Raw genomic sequence first — 20,068 nt, forward strand, 5'->3', positions numbered from 1 at the left:
ACAAACAAACAAACAAAAGAACCCCTTTAAAAATAAAGAATAAAAAAATAGCTAGGGGTATAACTTGGAGGTAGAATGCCCCTGCATGTAATCCCTAACTACACACACACACACACACACACACACACACACACACGCTTTCCAGAATTTTCAAATAGTTCTAAAGTTTCTGTTCTTATTTGTGCAACCTTGGACATGTTAAGTTCTCCTAGATGGATTTTTTTTTTTATCCTTGTGAGGCAGGAATATTAAATCCTGCCTTATCAGGTAGTAGGCATTGGATGAATTATTAGGAGGTTTATCAAGCACCTAAGGTGTGCCAGATACTTCCTGGGCAGTTAGTAGGGGTCAGACATTGGGATCACTGTCCCCGTGGATGTAAACCACCCTGTCTCAGGCTGTGGAAGACGCATATTCCACCCTCAGACCTCCCTTCCCACTCAGGCAGGTCTGCGGCAGTGACCTCTCTCACCTGTTGGGGCCAGCACCTGGGGAGGCCTTCACATTCTTGGCATTCCTCTTGCCCGCTGGGGGCTGCAGGAGGGGGGTGTACCTGGGTGAGGTGGGGAATGGAAGTGGAGAGGAAAGGCAGAGTTGGGCCTCTGGACCACTGTGTTTGGGAAGGAGAAAGCCTCCTGCCAGCTCCCCCACCTGAGGAACCTTCACATCATTTATCTTAAACGCTATGCATGCCTGTGATTTTGGTGCCCCACGCCCAACCCAGGGCTTTGCAGGTCCTGGGAAAGCATTGCCCCGCTAGCCACATTCCCAGCCAGAGTTGGTGGTATTAATCTCGGTTTCCTCACCTGTGAAATGGGCATACTAGTTGCATCCTCCTCATCCGGTGGTTGGAAGATTAAACCGCTTGGAAGAGTGCCTGGCATGCGTGTAGTAAATGTTAAGTGCCAGCTGCTGTTATTAATTGTAGACGAAGGAACTGAGGCTTGGCTTGGGAGGTCCAGTAAGAAGCTCACATGGCTGCAAGCCCCGGTCCAGCTAACTCCTGAACCCAGGTCCTCAGTGGAACCAGCCAGGGAGGCCTGCAGCCCCCCCGGGGTGGAAGAAGCTCTTGGTTGAACAGTACTGCTTGTCCCCATGTGGAGGGTGTGTTCAGTGTGACCTTGGGTGGCAGCTGTTCTCAGAAATGAAGTCTGGTCAGGAGGCCCAGGTGCCTGGAATCCTAATGTGTGGCTGTGTTGACTGTCGCCATGGATGGCCAGGTGGTCCTTTGGGAGGGGCACTTCAGTCTGGGCTCAGGCTGGCAAGGACTAACTGGCCAAGGTGAGGGTCAGGCCAGCCCCAGAATCTGTCACTGGATTGGGGGGGAATCGGTGCCGGCTCCTGGGAGAGCCTGGCGACGCTGTCCCTCCCCTTCCCCCAGTCTCCTCCTGCAGGGTTTCCTTTCCGTAGCTGGGTTGGGGTTCTCAGACAGGGCAACAAAAGCAGCTCTCCTCTGAGCCACCGCCACCTGTTGGGTTTTCACACATTGGGGGTGAGTAAGGGGAGGGGGCCGTTGCCCTTTTCCCAGTGTCTGTGGTGTGCCCCCACTGCCCCCCCAGGGCCTGGGATTCTCTTTGCTGCTCGATGTGACAGGGCTCTGGAGCCGGAGGGGGTGGGGGCCAGCAGCAGCTGGAAGGAGAATTGAGTGGGAAGGGGCTGGCCGCTGGCAGCCGGGAGAGAGTTTGATGGATTACTCTGCAGGCCGAGAGGTTTCTCCCTAATCCCCCTTTGTGTCCCGGCCTGCAGCCCCTCACTCTCTCTGACAAGCTGCTAAGCAGAAGGCTTCCAGTCAGGGGGAAGAAAAGGCCGCTCAGCAGGGTGAACTCTAAATCCCCAGCCTCCGGGCCCTGCGGGAGCCGAGCTAGGGAGCAGGTCTGGGCGGGGCTGGGGTCCCCCTTTCCCTGCTGCCCAGCCTTTATTCTTTCTTAGGATCCCCAGGGTGGAGAGATTGCTTTTTGAGCAATGTCCCCAAGTGTCTGTGGGACCCTTGTGAAGTCATGGGCCTCGGCTATTTGTCCAAACCACTGTTGGATTTTTCTAGGGCTGAGACTGGGGAAAACAGAGACCTCCATTGCTTGGGAAATACCGGGGCCTAGAGAATCAAAGGCCAAATGGGTTGGAAGTCTTGGGTAGGGTCATGCCTGGCCGCCCACTAGCAGTCCAGGTAGGAATTCCACGGTGGCTTAGCATTCCTAATAAAAGGGTCTGTGTGGGTGGGGGGGTTCTAGGGCATCCCCAAGGCTCTTTAGGGTGCTGCTCATCTTGGGGGTGCAGCGTGCCAGGTTTTGTTAGGCAAGGCCCAGGGCACACTAGGGATGCTGTGCTGATGAACCCCAACACCTGGGAGACCACCCTCCCTGACCTTAGCCCAGAGGGTCCAGGGGAGCTCATCTTGGAGTGAGCACTGGGGTCCAGTTTGGAGGAGGAGGGTCCCCTGTTCCCTGCCTCTGGAGCAGCCTGGCCTGAGGTAGGGCAGCCATGGTGGATGTGCTAGGGGATTTGATGGGTGTAATCCCACCCCTCTCTTCAGCTGAGTCACGGCTCCTGCCCGGCGGGCAGCGGACTCCTGCCCGCCTGCGTCCCCAGGCCAGGGCTTCTCTGTGGGGAGGGGTGGCAGTGGCCTGGCAGGGTGGAGGAGTGTGCTTCATGCTCCCCAGGAGCGTGTGAGAAAGTGTGAGAAAGCAGTTCAGCCTTTGTGAGTGGGAGGGAGGACACAGGGTCGCTGGCCAGCAGGGTCAGGATGGGGGCTGCGGCTGTTTGATGTGCCTGGGCGGGGTGTGGGGACTTCAGCCTGCATAAAGAGGCCATAGAATTCTGCCTGACACTGGCCCGGGGCGGGGGCTGCCCCCAGCCTGGGCTCCCTCTGGCCCCTGTCTGTCAGCAGAGGCAGTCTGCACCCCCCAGCCCCACCTCAGCCATGCAGGGTGGCAGGAGCCCCTTTGAAAGCCCTCAAAAGCCTCTTTATGCATCCCTCTGACCCTCCCTTCCCTCAGGGAGCTACCCGGGAGAGGGCTCCTCGCCTTTCCTCCGCCTTTCCTCCGCCTCCTCCACTCAGTCTTTTGAATTTTGGACAAAGTTCAGGCCAAGTTTGTTCCTGTTGCTCAGTTTCGTTTCCCTCTCAGGGCCCAGCCTGAAGTGGGGGCATTCGAGGCCGGGAGGGTCTGGGATGCTCACCCCTGAGAAGCTGCCCCAGAGATTACCTTCATGTGTGAGGAGGGGACTTAAGTCTTTACCATTTCTTTTTTTTTTTCCTCTTTTGTGTGTGTATGTGTGTATGTGTGGGAGTGCTGGAGATTGAGCTCAGGGCCATTCTACCTCTGAGCTACACTTGCAGCCCTATTTTATTTTTTATTCAGAAATAGGGTTTTGCTAAGTTGCTGATAGCCTCACTTAGTTGCTGAGGCTGGCCTTGAACCTGTGATCCTCCTGTCTTAGCCTCCCAAGTACAGGGATTACAGGAGTTCTCTACCACTCCTGGCTTTCCTGTCACTTACATTTCACCCCCCTTCTGTTTTTATCCATCCATCCATCCATCCATCCATCCATCCATCCATCCATCCATCCATTCATTAGGTAAGCATTTCCCTTTTCTTGCTAGGGCTGCTTGGAGAGGGTTGTGTTGGAGTCCTGAGCCTGCCCTGGGGTACTGTGTATAAGGGTGCCTGGAGCTGGGCAGGCAGAATCCAAGTTCACTGACCTGACCCAGGCCCCTGTCTTCTCTAGGTTTCAGTTCTGTTCCCCAGGGTTAAGGAAGGATGGTGTAAGGTGGAACTCCATGAAGGTTCCCAGAGGTCTTGGGTTTCCTTCCACTTTCTTGCAGCAGTCCAGCCATCAGGGGCCCTGGAGAGGAGGGGAGATGTTTGGAACTTGAGAGGGGCTTGGTCTCCTGGAAGGCTGCTCACTCCTTCACGTTGAGAGGTTCCCTTCTCTTCCTGCCCCCTCCTCTCCAGCTGAGCAATAGGAGGCTGGCTCTTCTGGTTGCCTTCTGTTTGCCAGACAGAATGCTCCAGGAACCGCAAGGCAGGAAGATTTTTATCCTAAGAGTCTCTGAGGCTGGAGGGGAGCAGAGAGTTAGATCCTGCACCGCTGTCTGTGTTCCTACTACAGGATGGCAAGGGAGTTCCCTAGACCAGAGGTGAGGTGGCTAACAGTGATCGCTCACTTGTGCTTTGTGCCAGAGGCATATTCTGGGGTTGCTGAGGGGGTCTGAGGCCTGAGCTACAACCCCAGCCAGATCTTATTTTTATTTTGAGCCAAAGTCTCCCTAGGTTGATGAGTTTCACCTCTCTGAGCTTGGGCACCAGGCAGGGTTCAAGCTTCACTGTTGGTGGTCTGGGGATGAAGGTGTGGAGGGCAGGGCTGTTGGCTGGAGCAGGTACCATGGGGGCCCTTCTTAGTCTCCTCCATCCTGAGGACCTGGAGTAGGGAAGAAGAGAGAGAGACTGGGCACTGGGGATAAGAAAGCAGGGCTCTAGAGGGAAGGGAAGCTGTTCTTAGGAGCTTGGAATTCCTCAGCTAATTCTGGACTGGGAAGAGTAAAGTCTGAGGGTAGCAAGAGTGCCTGGACCCCCAGGGTAGAGTAGATATGAAAAGAGGGAGAACGGGCTCGGCAACCTTAAAACAGAGGGGTGCTGAACAAGGCTGGGGGCCTGCTCGCTTCCTACTCCTTTCAGTGAGTTCTCCACCTGGCCCCGCCCCCAGGGACCAGGTAGAGAACCTCTGGTGGGGGGAAAGAGGCACCCTGAAAGGGGAGGCAGCCCCAACTATCTGGGCTGTAGGAGAATGAGGAAGTTCTTCTTCACCCTTTTGTCTTCCCCTGCAGGCTAAGAAGGGTCTCCTTCAGCCCCAGAGAACTGGGAGCTTGATTAAGGGGGGGCCTTAGGCAGGTGGAAAGATTAGAAGCCTTGGAGAACAAGGGCAGGTGTGGGCGAGGCTGGGTCTCACAAAGTCTGTTTGCTCAGGGAGGACCTGGTCCCTTGAACCCCAGCCCAGGTGAGTGTCCAGGGCCCTCCCAGACTGAGGGTGTGGAATGGAATGGGCTAGGAGCCTGTTACCCCAGAACTCCACCCTCTAGGCTGGGTAGCTCCACCCCTGGGTCTCTTATTTCCCCCTGGAGTGCTGAGAAATGCAGCCACGGGGGGGGGGGGGGGGGGGGTGGGGTGGGGTGGGTGGGTGGGTGGGGTGGGGGGTGGGGGGGTGGGAGGGTGGGGGGGTGGTCAAGTTGCACACACAGCACCCCAGCTAAGACTGAGGTCTGCTCACCACACCTCCCTTTCGGGACTGTGTGGATCACTATTTTTTACTTCTCTTCCTTTGTGCCAGCCTCATCGGGGTCCCGTCCCTCCCCAGTGTGGGGGTACTTTTGGGGAGGAGGCCACTTGGTTGCTCAGTCTTATCTCAAGTCCCTTTCTTCCTGTCTACCAATTGCAAAGCCGGAGAAGGCAGTCATGGAATGGACAGACCTCCAGGATTGAGAGCCGCCTGATTTCTCTGAGGCACAGCTCAGAGAGCACCTACAACATGCAAAACCCCACGGGGCTTAGTGTCACTTGAAAAGATAAAGAGAAGTTGAAGCGCCTTTCATCGCGAGATGCTAAGATTGGCAGAGGGGATGGGGGGGGTGTTCTCCAGCGGCAGGAGAGGAAACTGGCCCCTGCATGGCCCTACGCGGGAGCAGCTGCTCTTCACCAGTTCTTTTAGGATTAAATTAGGGAAGAAAGGGAACACATAGCCAGGAGCCGGGGAAGTTCTGTCCCCTGCCTCTGCTTTGGGATAGCTGACAGGTCAGAGGTCTCTTGCCCTTTCTCAGCAAGGCCTACCTCTGTACCTCTGCAGAGAGCTGCCTCGATTTCCCCTCTTTCATAGTTACTCCTAAGTAGAGCAGACTGCAGTGGGTGCCACTGTAGGAAGGCAGACCTGGAAGCCACCTGTAGGTGGGCAGAGGCAGGGCTGGCAGGAGGAGTATGGGAACTTCTCTGCTGAGAATGGAGCCATTGGGGGAGCAGAGAAAGGCTGACCAGGAAATGGAGGGGCGTCCTGCCAGCCCGGGGGTCACTGGCGTCATCACAGGTCTGCCAGGTGGTGCGGTTCCATGCCCCTGAGAGGCTGGGACCTGGGAATGGCCTCACTGCTCTGTGACAGTCGGGCAGCCCTGAGTGGGTGGGACTGTTTCTTCCCCCATGAACAATGAACCTGGGGAGAAACTCAAGGAAGAGGTTTACAGGCCCAGGGCCATCAAGGGGAGTTCTGTGTAAGCGGCTTCAGTGACAGGTTGAAACCCAAGCCAACAAACCACAGCCTCTCCTCCCTTCCCCTTCGTCCTGGTCCTCGGGGCTGGGGGTTATGGTGCAATGTGGCTCAGGGCCAGGAGGTGCAGAATCAATCGGAAGTGTCACTCTTAACAAAGGGGAATTGAGCAGCCCAGCTCTCTGGGAATTGGAGAGAGAAAAGCAAACAAACCAAGCCTGGTGGAGGGTCTCTAGGGGCACCTTGATAGCTGGGCCCAAGCAACTGGAATAAATCAAACAGTTGGTTTGATTTATTCCCTACCCCTATACTGGCAGGCAAAGGCAATTGTAAAGATATTCCAAAACAGAAAGCAGCTGACATCTGTTTGGCTCTGGGGTGTGCTGAGGTTTAAAAATCATATTTACCTTTTAATTATGTCAGCCTTAGGCTAATATTAACAAGCATTTCCTGATTGGGCAGCTGGGAGTTGGCACTACAGGGTCAAGGCCACATCACTGGCCGGGGACAAACAGGATTCAGAGACTTCAGAGCAAATCCTGAAGACCTGGCACCGGGGACTTAACACCACGTGCCTGTGATTGTCCTGCCCTTTTAGGATCTGAATGATGAGATGTTTCCCCACTGAGGTGATGCCGGGCAACACGTGTTTAGCATGGGCTGAGACACTGGACCCGCAGCAGAAGGCCGGCAGAAATGGGCACCTGGCTGAATCCTAGGCAGTTGGTGGCAGTGAAGAGGAGAGACCTCAGCTTCTGGAGCAGGGCTGGAACAAAGCAGATGTGGAGTGTGTGAGCCGCTCACGGAACCCTACTTGCCTGGCCAGCCATGGTCCAGAGATTGTGGGTGAGCCGCCTGCTGCGGCATCGGAAAGCCCAGCTTCTGCTGGTCAACCTGCTGACCTTTGGCCTGGAGGTGTGTCTGGCCGCTGGCATCACCTATGTGCCACCCCTGCTGCTGGAGGTGGGGGTAGAAGAGAAGTTCATGACCATGGTGCTGGGTGAGTCACCAGGCTGTCCTTCCCTCCTGCCCTGGTTAGTTAGGTGCACCTGCGATGTAGGGCACCAGTTCCTCTGCTCAGAGGGCAGCTTGGATGGAGAGGTGGTTGCCTGCTGTCCCTGTGTCCAGAGAGGAGACGTGCTGAGCAGGTAACCCTGGGTTAGGCAGCGGACCCCGAAGAGAAAGAGAGTACCGGGATGTCGCCTAGGCACCCGTGTACAGCCCTGGCTCCTGCTCAGTGCCTAGCTCATGGGAGACGCTGGAGAAATTGCTCCTAACCTTTGCCAGCTCTTTTGTAACCTGAATCTATTATTTCATTTAATCCTTACAACAACCCTTCAGGGTTATGAGTTTTACAGAAAAGAGGCTTTTATGAGTCTTAGCCCAGGTTAAGGCTGCTTTTTCCTGAAGCTGGCACTCCCCAGGATCCCCCAGCAAGGGCTCTTTCTTGCCCCTAGGACAGGACAGAATAGACTCCTGAAGTTTCAGGTGAATTATGCAAAAGCCACAGAAGGCAAACGGTCCACATTGTGTGACCCCCTGCGCCCTAGGAAGAGGGGCCCTGCCAAGCTGCTGGCTCTGGAGTCGGGTTGACTGTGGCCACCCTGCCTCCTGCCCTCCCTAGCTGTGTGCCTTTGCATAAGCATCACTTCTCAGGTGCTGTATGCCTCAGTTTCCCCATCTGAAAATGGGGAATTTAGCTGGGCGTGGTGGCACACACTCGTAATGCCAGTATTTGTGAGGCTGAGACAGGAGGATTGCGAGTTTGCTGCCAGCCTTAGCGACTTATTGAGGTCCTCCGCAACTTAGACCCTGCATCACTAAAAAAATAAGAGGGCTGGGGGTATAGCTCAGAGGTAGAATGCCCCTGGGTTCAATCCCTGGCACTAAAAATATAAAATAAAATAAAATCCCCAAAGTGAGAGCTCTTGTAGTATCTAATGCAGAGTCCCTGGAAGAGTGCACCTTCAGTGTGGTATAGTGGTTGCCTTTCCGCCCTTCAAGGAGCTAGCTCCCCTGTCCCGTTGCCCCCGCTCAGTCCCAGTTGTTGACTCATGCTCTGTGTCCTTCTTGCAGGCATTGGTCCAGTGCTGGGCCTGGTCTCTGTCCCACTCCTGGGTTCAGCCAGTGACCAGTGGCGTGGGCGCTATGGCCGGCGGAGGCCCTTCATCTGGGCCCTGTCCCTGGGCGTCCTGCTGAGCCTCTTTCTTATCCCGAGGGCTGGCTGGCTGGCGGGGCTGCTCTGCCCAGATGCCAGGCCCCTGGAGTTGGCGCTGCTGATCCTGGGCGTGGGGCTGCTGGACTTCTGTGGCCAGGTGTGCTTCACTCCGCTGGAGGCCCTGCTCTCCGACCTCTTCCGAGATCCTGATCACTGTCGCCAGGCCTTTTCTGTCTACGCCTTCATGATCAGCCTTGGGGGCTGCCTGGGCTACCTCTTGCCTGCCATTGACTGGGACGCCAGCGCGCTGGCCCCCTACCTGGGCACCCAGGAGGAGTGCCTCTTTGGCCTGCTCACTCTCATCTTCCTCACCTGCTTGGTGGCCACACTGTTTGTGGCCGAGGAGGCGGTGCTGGGCCCCGCCGAGCCGGCAGAAGGGCTGTCGACCCCCTCGGTGTCTCCCCGCTGCTGTCCCTGCCGCGCCCGCCTGGCTTTCCGGAACCTGGGCGCCCTGTTTCCACGACTGCACCAGCTCTGCTGCCGCATGCCTCGCACCTTGCGCCAACTCTTCGTGGCCGAGCTGTGCAGCTGGATGGCACTCATGACTTTCACGCTGTTTTACACGGACTTCGTGGGCGAGGGGCTGTACCAGGGTGTGCCCAGAGCCGAGCCAGGCACCGAGGCCCGGAGGCACTACGATGAAGGTAAGGCCTTGGCCAGTGACATCCCAGGGTTAGGAGGTGACTGTGGCTGTGCATCCTGGGCCCTAACTTCCATAATGGGAAAGGAAAGTGGACCCTGCCTGCGTAGGCTTCCTGGGGTGTGCAGCTGCTCTGAGCCCATTGGACTCACTGCCCTGACAGGCAGGAAGGCGGAGCTTATTCCAGGTCTACTGGGAGCAGAGGAGAGGAGGCCAGGCTTCAGGTCTGTCTGGCTCCAGCTTCTTCAGCATGCCCTTTGCTCCTGCTGACTTTCCAAATACCCTTCCAGCTCAGGCATTCTAGAACACTGTCTTAGAGCCAGATGGAGCTGGGTGTGGAAGCTCATGCTTATAATCCCAGTATTTGGAGGCTGAGATGGGAGGATGGCTGGTTTCACGGCCAACCCCAGGAATTTAGTGAGGGCTTCCACAACTTCATGAGACCCTGTTTCAAAATAAAAGAATAAAATAGGAATGGAGGTGGAGCTCAGAGGTAAAATACATGCTTCTGGGTTCCATTCCCATTACTACAAAAAAAAAAAATACAATAAAATAAAGTCTAGTGGACAAAGGCTGGGCGTGGTGGCACACACCTGTAATCCCAGTAATTTGGGAGGCTCAGACTGGAGGATAGTAGGTTTGAAGACAGCCTTGGAAATATAGTAGGACCCTCGGCAACATAGCGGGATACTCTTTCTTTTTTTTATTATTTTTTTGTGCTGGGATTGAACCCGGGGGCATGCTGTTTCAAAATAAAAAATAACTGAAAGGGCTAGAGGTGTGGCTCGGAGGTAGAATGCCCCAGGTTCAATCCCCAGTACTAAATATAAGTACATAAATAAAGCCTAGTGGAACCATCTATTCATCCCATCTCACTCTCCTAAACCCAAACTGAGGCTCCTTATTCATCCTCTCTAGAATATCTTCCTCTGCCCTTGGCCGGAGCATTGGCCACATTCACCGAGGGTCAGTGGGAAAACCTAGACTCTAGGTGGTTGCTGTGGGTGGGTTGGGGAGGACGCTGAGGAGCAGGTGCCCGTGGCGCTTGGTCCCTGGCTCCCCGTTAGCGTGTGCAGGGCTCTTTCCCCACCAGGCCCCATCTGACCACCTCTCTTCCTGTGTCCAGGTGTGCGGATGGGCAGCCTGGGGCTCTTTCTGCAGTGTGCTATCTCCCTGCTCTTCTCCCTGGTCATGGACCGGCTGGTGCAGCGGTTTGGCACCCGAGCTGTCTACCTGGCCAGTGTGGTGGCCTTCCCTGTGGCTGCTGCCGCCACCTGCCTGTCCCGCAGCGTGGCCGTGGTGACCGCCTCAGCCGCCCTCACCGGGTTCACCTTCTCGGCCCTGCAGATCCTGCCCTACACGCTGGCCTCCCTCTATCACCGTGAGAAGCAGGTACTCGCTGGCCCAGCCCTGTGCTGTGGGGCGCATGTGGGGAGGGAGAGGGACTAGTCCAGAACCTGTGTTGGGCAGAGGCACTGGAGAAGGCTTTATCTGATCAGAGAGGAAGCCTTGTCTTAGCCCCAGAGCCGGGAGCCTGGGCTGCGGAAGAAGCCTGTGGATTAGATTCTGAGAATGACTTCCTGGCTTTGGGAGTATAAGCACTTGAGAGGATGATTACAGGAAATGCAGAATCCTTCACTGGGAATCCTGAAGAATCAGGCCTGGAAGCACCTGTCTGGGTTGGGTTGTTCTACCAAGAGGCAGGGGCTGAATCAATGGCCTCTGGGTCACCTAGCTTCAGCACGGGGTAGTGGAGTGGTCAGACTCCAGCACCTGCTCCTTTTTAGAGAGGCAACATGACTGGCCTGTGCTATCTTTCAGTCTCTGAGATAGGAAAGGCTCCCTCCTGCCCCTTCTTTGGGGTTCATCTCTTCTAATTTTCTTTTTTTCCTGACTTCCTCCTTTGCCTCTGTCCCTTCCCATGCCCTCTCTGTGGATATCTGAGCCTGATATACCAGTTCAGCTCACATGGGCATGGTGTAAGTTGAAGACCGCCTCACTCCTTGGCTGCACAGTAACCAGCCCCCACAAGGACCCCTTCCATGGGACAGTTTCTGAGCCAGGCCTCCACCGGCCTCACTGAGCTACAACCCTGGGCACAGAACTGCCTTTAGGAGCGCAAGTTGAGGTGTCTCAAGGAGGGAGATACAGACCTGATGTGGAGCTTCCAGACTATAAGGCAGACCTATCCCTGCCCCTGTAAGAAAGGAGTGGGGTAGCTTGGGGCTGCTTTGCTCAGCAGGTAGCTGCAGGGTGGAACGTGTGCAGGGGAGGGGGTTTGGCAGGGGGCTGGCACCTGAGACCTCTGTTGGTCCACTGATAACCTCCATCAACCTGTGCTCTGGGCTGCTCTGGGCTGGGAGTTTGGGGGCTAGATCCAGAGGCCAGGCTGAGTGCATGCAGTTATGCTCAGACACAGGCTGGGACTAGACCCTTGTCCTTTCTTTCTTTCTTTCTTTCTTTCTTTCTTTCTTTCTTTCTTTCTTTCCTTCTTCTTCTTCTTCTTCCTTTTTTTTTTTTTTTTTTTTTTTTTTTGGTGGTACTGGGGTTCCTGGAAGCCCTTCTATATCCAGGCTACACTCTCAGACCTATTTTTTTAGTTTTGGAAACAGGGTCTCTTAAGCTAGCGCGGCTGGCTTCGAACCTGAGCGATCCTCTTGTCTCCGCCTCCCAAGCATGGGGATTACAAGCGTGCGCCACCACGCCCGGCGCGACCCTTGTCTTTTCTAAAGAGCATGTCTTTCTTGGCCCAGGGCCTTCAGCCTGGCTCGTCTTTCCTGGGGTGGGAGGGAGGGAGGAGAGGTTGGTGGGGGGGCGCATTTACAACAGCAGCTGGTGGCAGATGTGGCTCTCACACCATCAGTCTGGCCTTTGCCCACTTGATGAGCTTTGTGATGAGCCATAGGCTTCCTGGGCATCGAATTGGAGCTTTGCTGTGGCTCCCAGGTTGCTAACACAGCCAACTCAAGAAGGTTGTGCTGTGGCCAGGCGCAGCCGTGTACTCCTATAATGAGGCTGAGGCAGGAGGATCAAAAATTCAAGGCCTGCTGGGTGTGGTGGCGCATGCTTGTAATCCCGTGCTTGGGAGGTGGAGACAGGAGGGTCGTGCAGGTTTGAAGCCAGCCTTGCTGGCTTAAGAGACCCTCTTTCCAAATAAAATATAAAAGAGGTCTGGGAGTGTAGCCCGGAGTAGAAGGGTTCCATCCCCAGTACCACTAAAAAAAAAAAAAAAAATTCAAGGCCAGCTTGGGCAACCTAGCAAGACCTTATCTCAAAAAAAGTAATGCATGCCAGTGAGCCCAGTGCTTGGGAGGCGTAAATAGGAAGATTGCAGGTTGGAGGCCAGCCTCAGCAATTAAGCGAAACTTTAAGCAACTTAGTAAGAACCTGTTTCAAAATAAAAAATAGGGCTGGGAGTGTAGCTCAGAGGTAGACTACCCCTGGGTTTAGTCCCCAGTAACACACACACACACACACACACACACACACACACACACACACACACACGGCTGGGCTGGGGATATAGCTAAGTGGTAGAATACATTGGGGTATTCTATCCCCAGTACTGGGGTAGAGAAGGAGGAGGAAAGAAAAGAGATGACAAGCCTGTGTTAGATACCTCCTGGTGCAGGTGACAGGTAAGATCTGGCATTGTCCTGAAGTAGGAGGCAGGGCAGGGTGGGCAGAGGTGAACGGACAGCAGGAAGGGAGTAGGGGCTTCCAGGTTAGACAGCTGAGCTGTATGCGCAGCCAGGGGCCATTCCTGCGGCTCCTCCCTTCCTGGGCTGCTGGATCCTCCTGGCCCAAGGCTGGGGCAAGGACTTCCCAGGCTGCAGAGGGCAGGGCTTCTCTCTGCAGGACCACCAGGGTTTCCAAATGGCTACTTGAAGGGCTGGCGGGCAAGAAGAGGGCCAGCAGGGCCCGTGTGGGCTTGGGCCACCAGGAGCCCCTCCTTCGGATTTCGTTCCTCTGTTCTGTCCTCTCACCTGGGCTTCCTGTCCCCTGCACTCTGAGGTTCTGCCCCCTTCCTGGCCTGCAGTTCTGAGTGTATCTGCCTCTTATCTATTCAAACCCGAGGAGGCCCAGACCTCTGGTTTCTCCCTTCTCTTCCCTGCCATCCTCCTTCCACTCGTAAGGTTCGGGCTGGGCTCAGACCAAATTGGGTCATCTCATTTCATGAGAGCCCATTGCCTGATTTCTTTTGGCCCCTGGGATGAAGGCTGGGCCTGTTCTCATAGTTGGGGGGCCAGTACCCGGGCATACACCTTGTTCTTCTCTCCCCCCGTAGGTGTTCCTGCCCAAATACCGAGGGGATGCTGGAAATGGTGGCAGTGAGGACAGCCTGACAACCAGCTTCCTGCCAGGCCCTAAGTCTGGAGCTCCCTTCCCCAATGGACACGTGGGCACTGGAGGCAGCGGGCTGCTTCCCCCTCCGCCGCTCTGCGGGACCTCGGCCTGCGACGTCTCTATGAGGGTGGTGGTGGGTGAGCCTGCAGAGCCCAGGGTGGTTCCGGGACGGGGCATCTGCCTGGACCTCGCCATCCTGGACAGTGCCTTCCTGCTGTCCCAGGTGGCTCCGTCTCTGTTGATGGGCTCCATTGTGCAGCTCAGCCAGTCCGTTACAGCCTATATGGTATCGGCAGCAGGCTTGGGTCTGGTTGCCATTTACTTTGCTACACAGGTAGTGTTTGACAAGAGTGACTTGGCCAAATACTCGGTGTAGAATGTTTCCCACACAGGGTGCAGTGGGCCTGCTGGCTGCAAGGCTCTGCCTGGCTGCAAGGCAGCCTTTTAGTTCCTTTGGCTGCCAAAGTGGTGCCGCTCTCTGCTGCCACCGTGTGGCGGTGAGGTGCATACCTGTGCAGATAGAGGGCCGGGCCTTCCCTCCCACCTCTTTCCAGTCTCTAGGGCTGGTTGATTGGCAGCTTTCCACCTGGGTTTCAGTCTGGACTTCTGCAAGGAGGCCAGAAGGGCAGGGCATTTGATTAGCTCCATGCACTGGAATGCGGGACTCTGCAGGTGGACTAACTGTCCCGGCTCAGAGTTCACAGATAGTATCCTGGTTGAGACATAGCCAGAGAAAGAATTTGGGGAACTGAATAAACTCAGCCATGTGATCTCCCACCCCAATTCCCCCTTATCCTGCAGCCGCCCCCAAATGTTGCTCTTGCATGGGAGTTTCCAGTGTAAAACTCCTCCGTGGGATTTGGAAGGATGGGAGCTAATTGGGAGGAAGGGTCCTAGGGGCCAGCAGCCCCCTTAGTGCACAGCACTGCCTCTCTGCTGACCCCCTACCCTTTATCAGGACATGGCTTGTTGGTCCTTGGGTTGTCATCATTGGGACCCAGGCCTTTAAATATTTAACTTATTTATTTAGCAAAATAGAAGGACATCCATTCCTAACTCTCCTGTGTTGGTGTCTAGGAGTTGGGCAGGGCGGGGGATCCCCAACAACTGGGGCCCCTGAAATATTTGACCACTGGCTTGAATACTGTCAGAATACCTGTCTCTTGGGATGATGGGTCTGGCTCCCAGAGCTGCCTAACCCAGGACCTTGGAAGTTCTACTTAGTTTAGGTCCTAGATATTCTTACCCAAGGTTGCGGGGGTGGGGGGTTAAGGGAAAATGGAGGGGGCTGTAGGTCCCAGCAGTATCCTTTACCTCCTCTCTTCTCTCAGCCCAGCCTGGTTTACCCAGCTCTCTCCTCTGCTCCCTATAGGACTGGGCTGATGAAGACACTGCCCTTCCACCCCAACTTCCCCCACTGGCTCCACAACCTCTTTGGGGCTACTGCAGGACCAGAAGCACAAGTGTGGTTCCTTGAGCCTTTGTCCATCTCGGCCCCCAGGGCATATCCATGCTCGGGGAATCTCACACACACTCAGGAGTACCCCCTGCCTGAGCCAAGGAGCTCGCTCTCCCGGGGGTTTAAGTGCCGTTTGCAATAATGTTATGTCTTATTTATTTAGCGGAGTAAATATTTTATACTGTATGTGAGCAATCAGAGTATAATGTTTATGGTAATGAAATTAAAGGCTTCCTATATGTTTAATTGGCATGTGTTTATGTCGTCTAAGGCCTTGGGGGAGGACCAGATCTTTCTCAAATCCTCCTCCACTCCCTGTTCATGGGGACCCTTAGTTTTTGGCAGTGTCAGTTCCCAGTGTGCACCAGCAGATGGAGCCATTGACCAGCATGCTGAGCTGAGCTACATTTGGGTGGGAAGTTTGGGAATTGGGGTACAGGACTGCAGAGTCCTAAGTGTACAAGAGCAGGGCGTTTTCTTTTTCAAAAAGCTCACAGCAGAAGATGGAGCAATCACTCATTATCAACGACAGCTGGAGCCCAGGGAACGCACTGGCATGTGTCTGGAGAGGGTTTGGGCACCACCACGTTTGTTCACTCCCTGTGCACTGGATCTTTCCCGTTTCCTTCACCCTCCTACCGGCCAAGGTCAAGTTCACAGACTTCCTTGCCTTCCCATGTCTGAGCTCTCCAACTCTGGCCTTTGTGTCCCTTAAATTCCAGTGTGGTCAGTACAGTCAACACCTGAGCAAGGGCTCACTTTATTTTTAAAGCCAGGTGTGGTGGTGCATACTTGTGCTTGTGCTGAGACAGGAGGATCATAGGTTCAAAGCCAGCCTCACCAACTTAGGCTCTTAGAAACTTGGAGAGACACTGTTTCCAATTTTTTTTTTTTTTTTTTTTTTTTTTTTTGGTACTGGGGATGGAACCCTTCTACCTCCGGGCTACACTCCCAGATCCATTTTATATTTTTTATTTGGAAACAGGGTCTCTTAAGCCAGCAAGGCTGGCTTCGAACCTGTGCGATCCTCCTGTCTCGCCTCCCAAGCGCGGGGATTACAAGAGTGCACCACCACGCCTGGCTCCAATTTTTAAGAAAGGGAGGGGCTGTAGATATCACTGAGGTAGAATGCCTTCGGTCAATACCCAGCACCACAAAATATATATTCTCTAGCTGGGCTGGAGGTGCATGCCTATAATCCCAGGAGACTGAAAGAGGAGGCACATTTGAGACCTGCCCCAGCAACCTAGCAAGACCCAAACAAAAAAATTTAAAAGGGCCGGGGGGCTAGAGCTTGGAGGTAGAATGCCTGTAGGCTCAATACCCAGTACCAGACATATAAGTTCTCTATATTATTTGACTTTATTATAGAATTTTTCAAATGTACAAGTAGTGAGCCTGGGATAAGGAGCCCAATTGTGAGTTAACACATTCTGCCATTTTTGTTTCTGCTATTTCCTTCCATCCCCCACCCCTGCTACCCCTGGAGCCACATATTTTTAGAGCATGTATCAAACAACTTTATTTCAGTTGTAAAATTCTAGTGGGTGCAGTGGTGCAGCTCAGAGGTAGAATGTCCCTGAGTTCAATCCCCAGTACTACAAAAAAAAAAAAAAAAAAAAAGACTGGGACTGTTAGGAATCAAGAGAAACATATGACCCGGGTGTGGTGGCGCACACACGCTTGTAATCCCCACGCTTGGGAGGCAGAGACAGGAGGATCGCGCAGGTTCGAAGCCAGCCGCGTGCTGGCTTAAGAGACCCTGTTTCCAAATAAAACTATAAAATAGGTCTGGGAGTGTAGCCTGAAGGTAGAAGGGTTTTCAGGAACCCCAATACCACCAAAAAAAAAAAAAAAAAAAAAAAGGGAAGCATATGCTTTGTTGGGTATCATGGTATGGTGACCAGGTTGTTTTAAAATCCTTAGAGGGAAGCCGGGCATGGTGGCACATGCTTGTAATCTCAGTATTCAGGAGGCTGAGACCGGAGGATCGCGGTTCGCGGACAGCCTCAGCTACTTAGTGAGGCCCTTGGCAACTCAATAAGACCTGGTTTTAAAATAAAGAATAAAAATAGGGCAGGGGGTGTAGCTCGGAGGTCGAATGCCCCTGGGTTCCATCTCCAGACCCCCCCAAAACAATTCTTAGAGGATGTTTATTTGTTTTTGTTTTGTGTGTGGTACTAGGGACTGAATTCAGTGGAGCTACACCTCCAGCCCTTTTTTATTTTGAAAGAGGATCTTGCTAAGTTGCTAAGGCTGGCCCCAAACCTGTGATCTTCCTGTCTCAGCCTCCCAAGTACTGGGATTACAGGTGTGCACCATCATTCCCAGCATTAGCAATGCTGTTTTAAACTTTTTTTTTTATCATGCATAATGTCAAATACATATATAAAAGCAGAGAGAATAGCCATGTATTGATGGCCCATGTGCCCATCACGCAGCTTCAACACTCACCAGCTTAGGGTTGGCACTATTTCACCAATGCCTCTGTACACTTCTATGTATCTTTGAAGCAAATCTCAGAAATCGTATTTCACTAGGCAATATCTCCCAAAGATATCTCTACACATACACACACACACACACACACACACACACACACACACACATCCTAGCAATGGTGGCACATACTTATAGTCCCAATACTTGAGAAACTGAGACAGGAGGATCACAGGTTCAAAGCCAACTTCAACAACTTAGGCCCTCTGCAACTTAGTGAGAACCTGTTTCAAAATAGAAGAAAAAGTAGGTCTGGGGATGTAACCCAGAGGTAGAAGGCCCCTGGGTGCCATCCTCAGTATCCCCACCACACACACATACACACTTACTCATTTAGCCAGGCATGGTGGTTTCAGTTGTAAAATTCTAGTGGGTGCATGCTTGTAATTCTAGTACTTGGGAGGATGAGACAGGAAGATCACAGGTTCAAGGACGGCCTCAGCAAGTAGTAAGACTCTCATCAGCTAAGACCCTGTTTCAAAATAAAAATAAAATAGGGCTGAGGGTGTAGCTCAGAGGTAAAATGCCCTGGGGCTCAATCTCCAGTAAAACATACACACACACACACACACACACACACACACACACACAGCCACAACATTTCCATTATCACATTGAATAATTTCATAATTTCTTTTTTTTTTTTTTTGCAGTACTAGGGATTGAACCCAAGGGCACTCTACCTCCAAGATACACCCCCATTAATTGCAAAGAGTTATGTTTGTCTCTAGTCTTTTGTAATCCATAGGCATATTTTCCATTTTTTTCAAAAAATTTAAAACTAGATGGCTTATAATATAGACCATCTGCAATCCCTGTTATATAGTAAGCATTTTTGTTGCACTTGTGTTTTCTATAAATTGATATTTATTTATTTATTTATTTATTTATTTATTTATTTATTTTTGTGGGTCTGGGCATTCTACCTCGGAGCTACACCCCCTGCCCTATTTTTTATTCTTTATTTTGAAACAGGGTCTCACTGAATTGCAGATGGCCTCACTAAGTAGCTGAGGCTGTCCTCAAACTGCGATTCTCCAGTCTCGGCCTCCCAAATGCTGGGATTACAAGCATGCAGCACCACATTCGGCTATAAATTGATATTTAAAGTCAGAAACTACAAGCTCAGAGTGGTGGCACACACCTGTAATCCCAGTTCTTGGGATACTGAGACATGAGGAGCACAGGTTCGAGGCCAGCCTCAACAACATATTGAGACTCTCAGCAATCTAGCAAAACCCTGTTTCAAAAACAAAAACAAAGAAAAAGGGCTGGGGGTATAGCTTAGGTAGAATGCTCCTGGTTCAATTCCCAGTATCTCCCCCACCCAAAAAATCAGAAACCAGCTAAGACTAAGTTTGTTTTTGCAAGAATACTTAATAGACTTATATTGGCTAGGTTTCTTTTTTTATTTTTTATTTTTTCAGACAGGGTCTCGCTGTTGCCCAGGCTGGCCTCTGCCTTGAACTCCAAGGTTTAACCATCCTCCTGCCTCAGCCTCCCCAGAAGCTGGGACTACAGGTGTATACCACTGTACCCAGCTCATACTGTCTTTTTTTTTTTTTGCAATGCCAGGAACTGAACTCAGGGCCTCGCGTGTGCTAAACATTTGATCTACCACTGAGCTGCATCCTCAGTCTTGCCATCTTTTTTCCTCCAGTGGGATCTGAGACCAGTGCAATCTGGCCCTCACCCTGGAAGCGTGTATGAATCTAATATACATGGGCGTGTCAGGCAGGCTTGAAGTAGAAAATACCGGATGTGGACCACAGATACTAAGAGCGTAAAGGAGGCGAGGTCTGATTCCTAGTGTTGGAGCCCGGCAGAGGCAGCATCAGGCCCTCTCAGCCCGCTCACTCCCCAGCCCTGCCTTCTCCAGGCCTCTCTCACGTGGGGATGGAGCCCTGGATTGTGGTGTGAGACCAGGAATTGGAGAGAGGAGGGCTGGGTGGGCTGGCGAATGGGGCTCATCCTTCTTACATTCCTGGTCTGTCTTTGTGGCTGGGTGGCCCGCCCTGCAGAACTAGTCACAGTGAAATAGGGAATCTCCAGTTTCTTCTCGTGCTGCTGGGGAAAGACCTTGGTTTCCAGGATCTGATTTGGTTACAGCAGCCTGGCAGTTCTGTCACTGTTGGCTGAAGGGCTGTTTGGAGATGGAACTTTCTGACATTCAATGCTGTCACTAGATCTCCCCACGCGTTGGCAGGCCTCTTGATATGCCCTGGTGACAGTATCCTTTGACCTCAGCCCACCCAGGATTAGAATATGAACTTCAGAAGCTTGCTCTCCTGCTGTGTGTACATGTGAGGGTGTTAGTAGATCATCTCTGGACTGTTTAAACGTACTCTCCTGCCAAGCGCGGTAACCATTCCTATAATCCCAGAACTTGGGAGGCTGAGACAGGAGGATTATAGGTTCGAGCCCAGTCTCAGCAATTTAGTAAGATTCCCAGCAATTTAGGGAGACCCTGTTTCTAAATAAATAAATAGGGCTTGGGAGTGTGACTTGGAGGTAGAATGCCCCTTGGGTTCAATGCCCAGTACCACAAAAATTATATAAAAATAAAAATAAAAAATGAAAAGTTCTGGGAGTGGGCCAGGCATGGTGGCACACGCTTGTAATCCCAGCATTTGGGAGGCTGAGATAGGAGGATCGTGAT

General features: G+C 52.9%; 1 protein-coding gene across 1 annotated transcript; it reads left to right on the plus strand.

Annotated features, from left to right (window-relative positions):
• Positions 1-7,074: 7,074 nt before the first annotated feature.
• On the plus strand, positions 7,075-13,827 carry SLC45A3 (solute carrier family 45 member 3; the record flags this gene model as incomplete). The annotated part of the gene is made up of 4 exons (XM_080698509.1): positions 7,075-7,246; positions 8,323-9,108; positions 10,231-10,496; positions 13,393-13,827. 4 exons carry the CDS (start codon positions 7,075-7,077, stop codon positions 13,825-13,827), a joined length of 1,659 nt encoding a protein of 552 aa, XP_080554635.1.
• Positions 13,828-20,068: the final 6,241 nt, after the last annotated feature.

This window comes from Muscardinus avellanarius, assembly GCF_963383645.1.
Source record: "Muscardinus avellanarius genome assembly, chromosome: 7".
NCBI lineage: Eukaryota > Metazoa > Chordata > Mammalia > Rodentia > Gliridae > Muscardinus > Muscardinus avellanarius.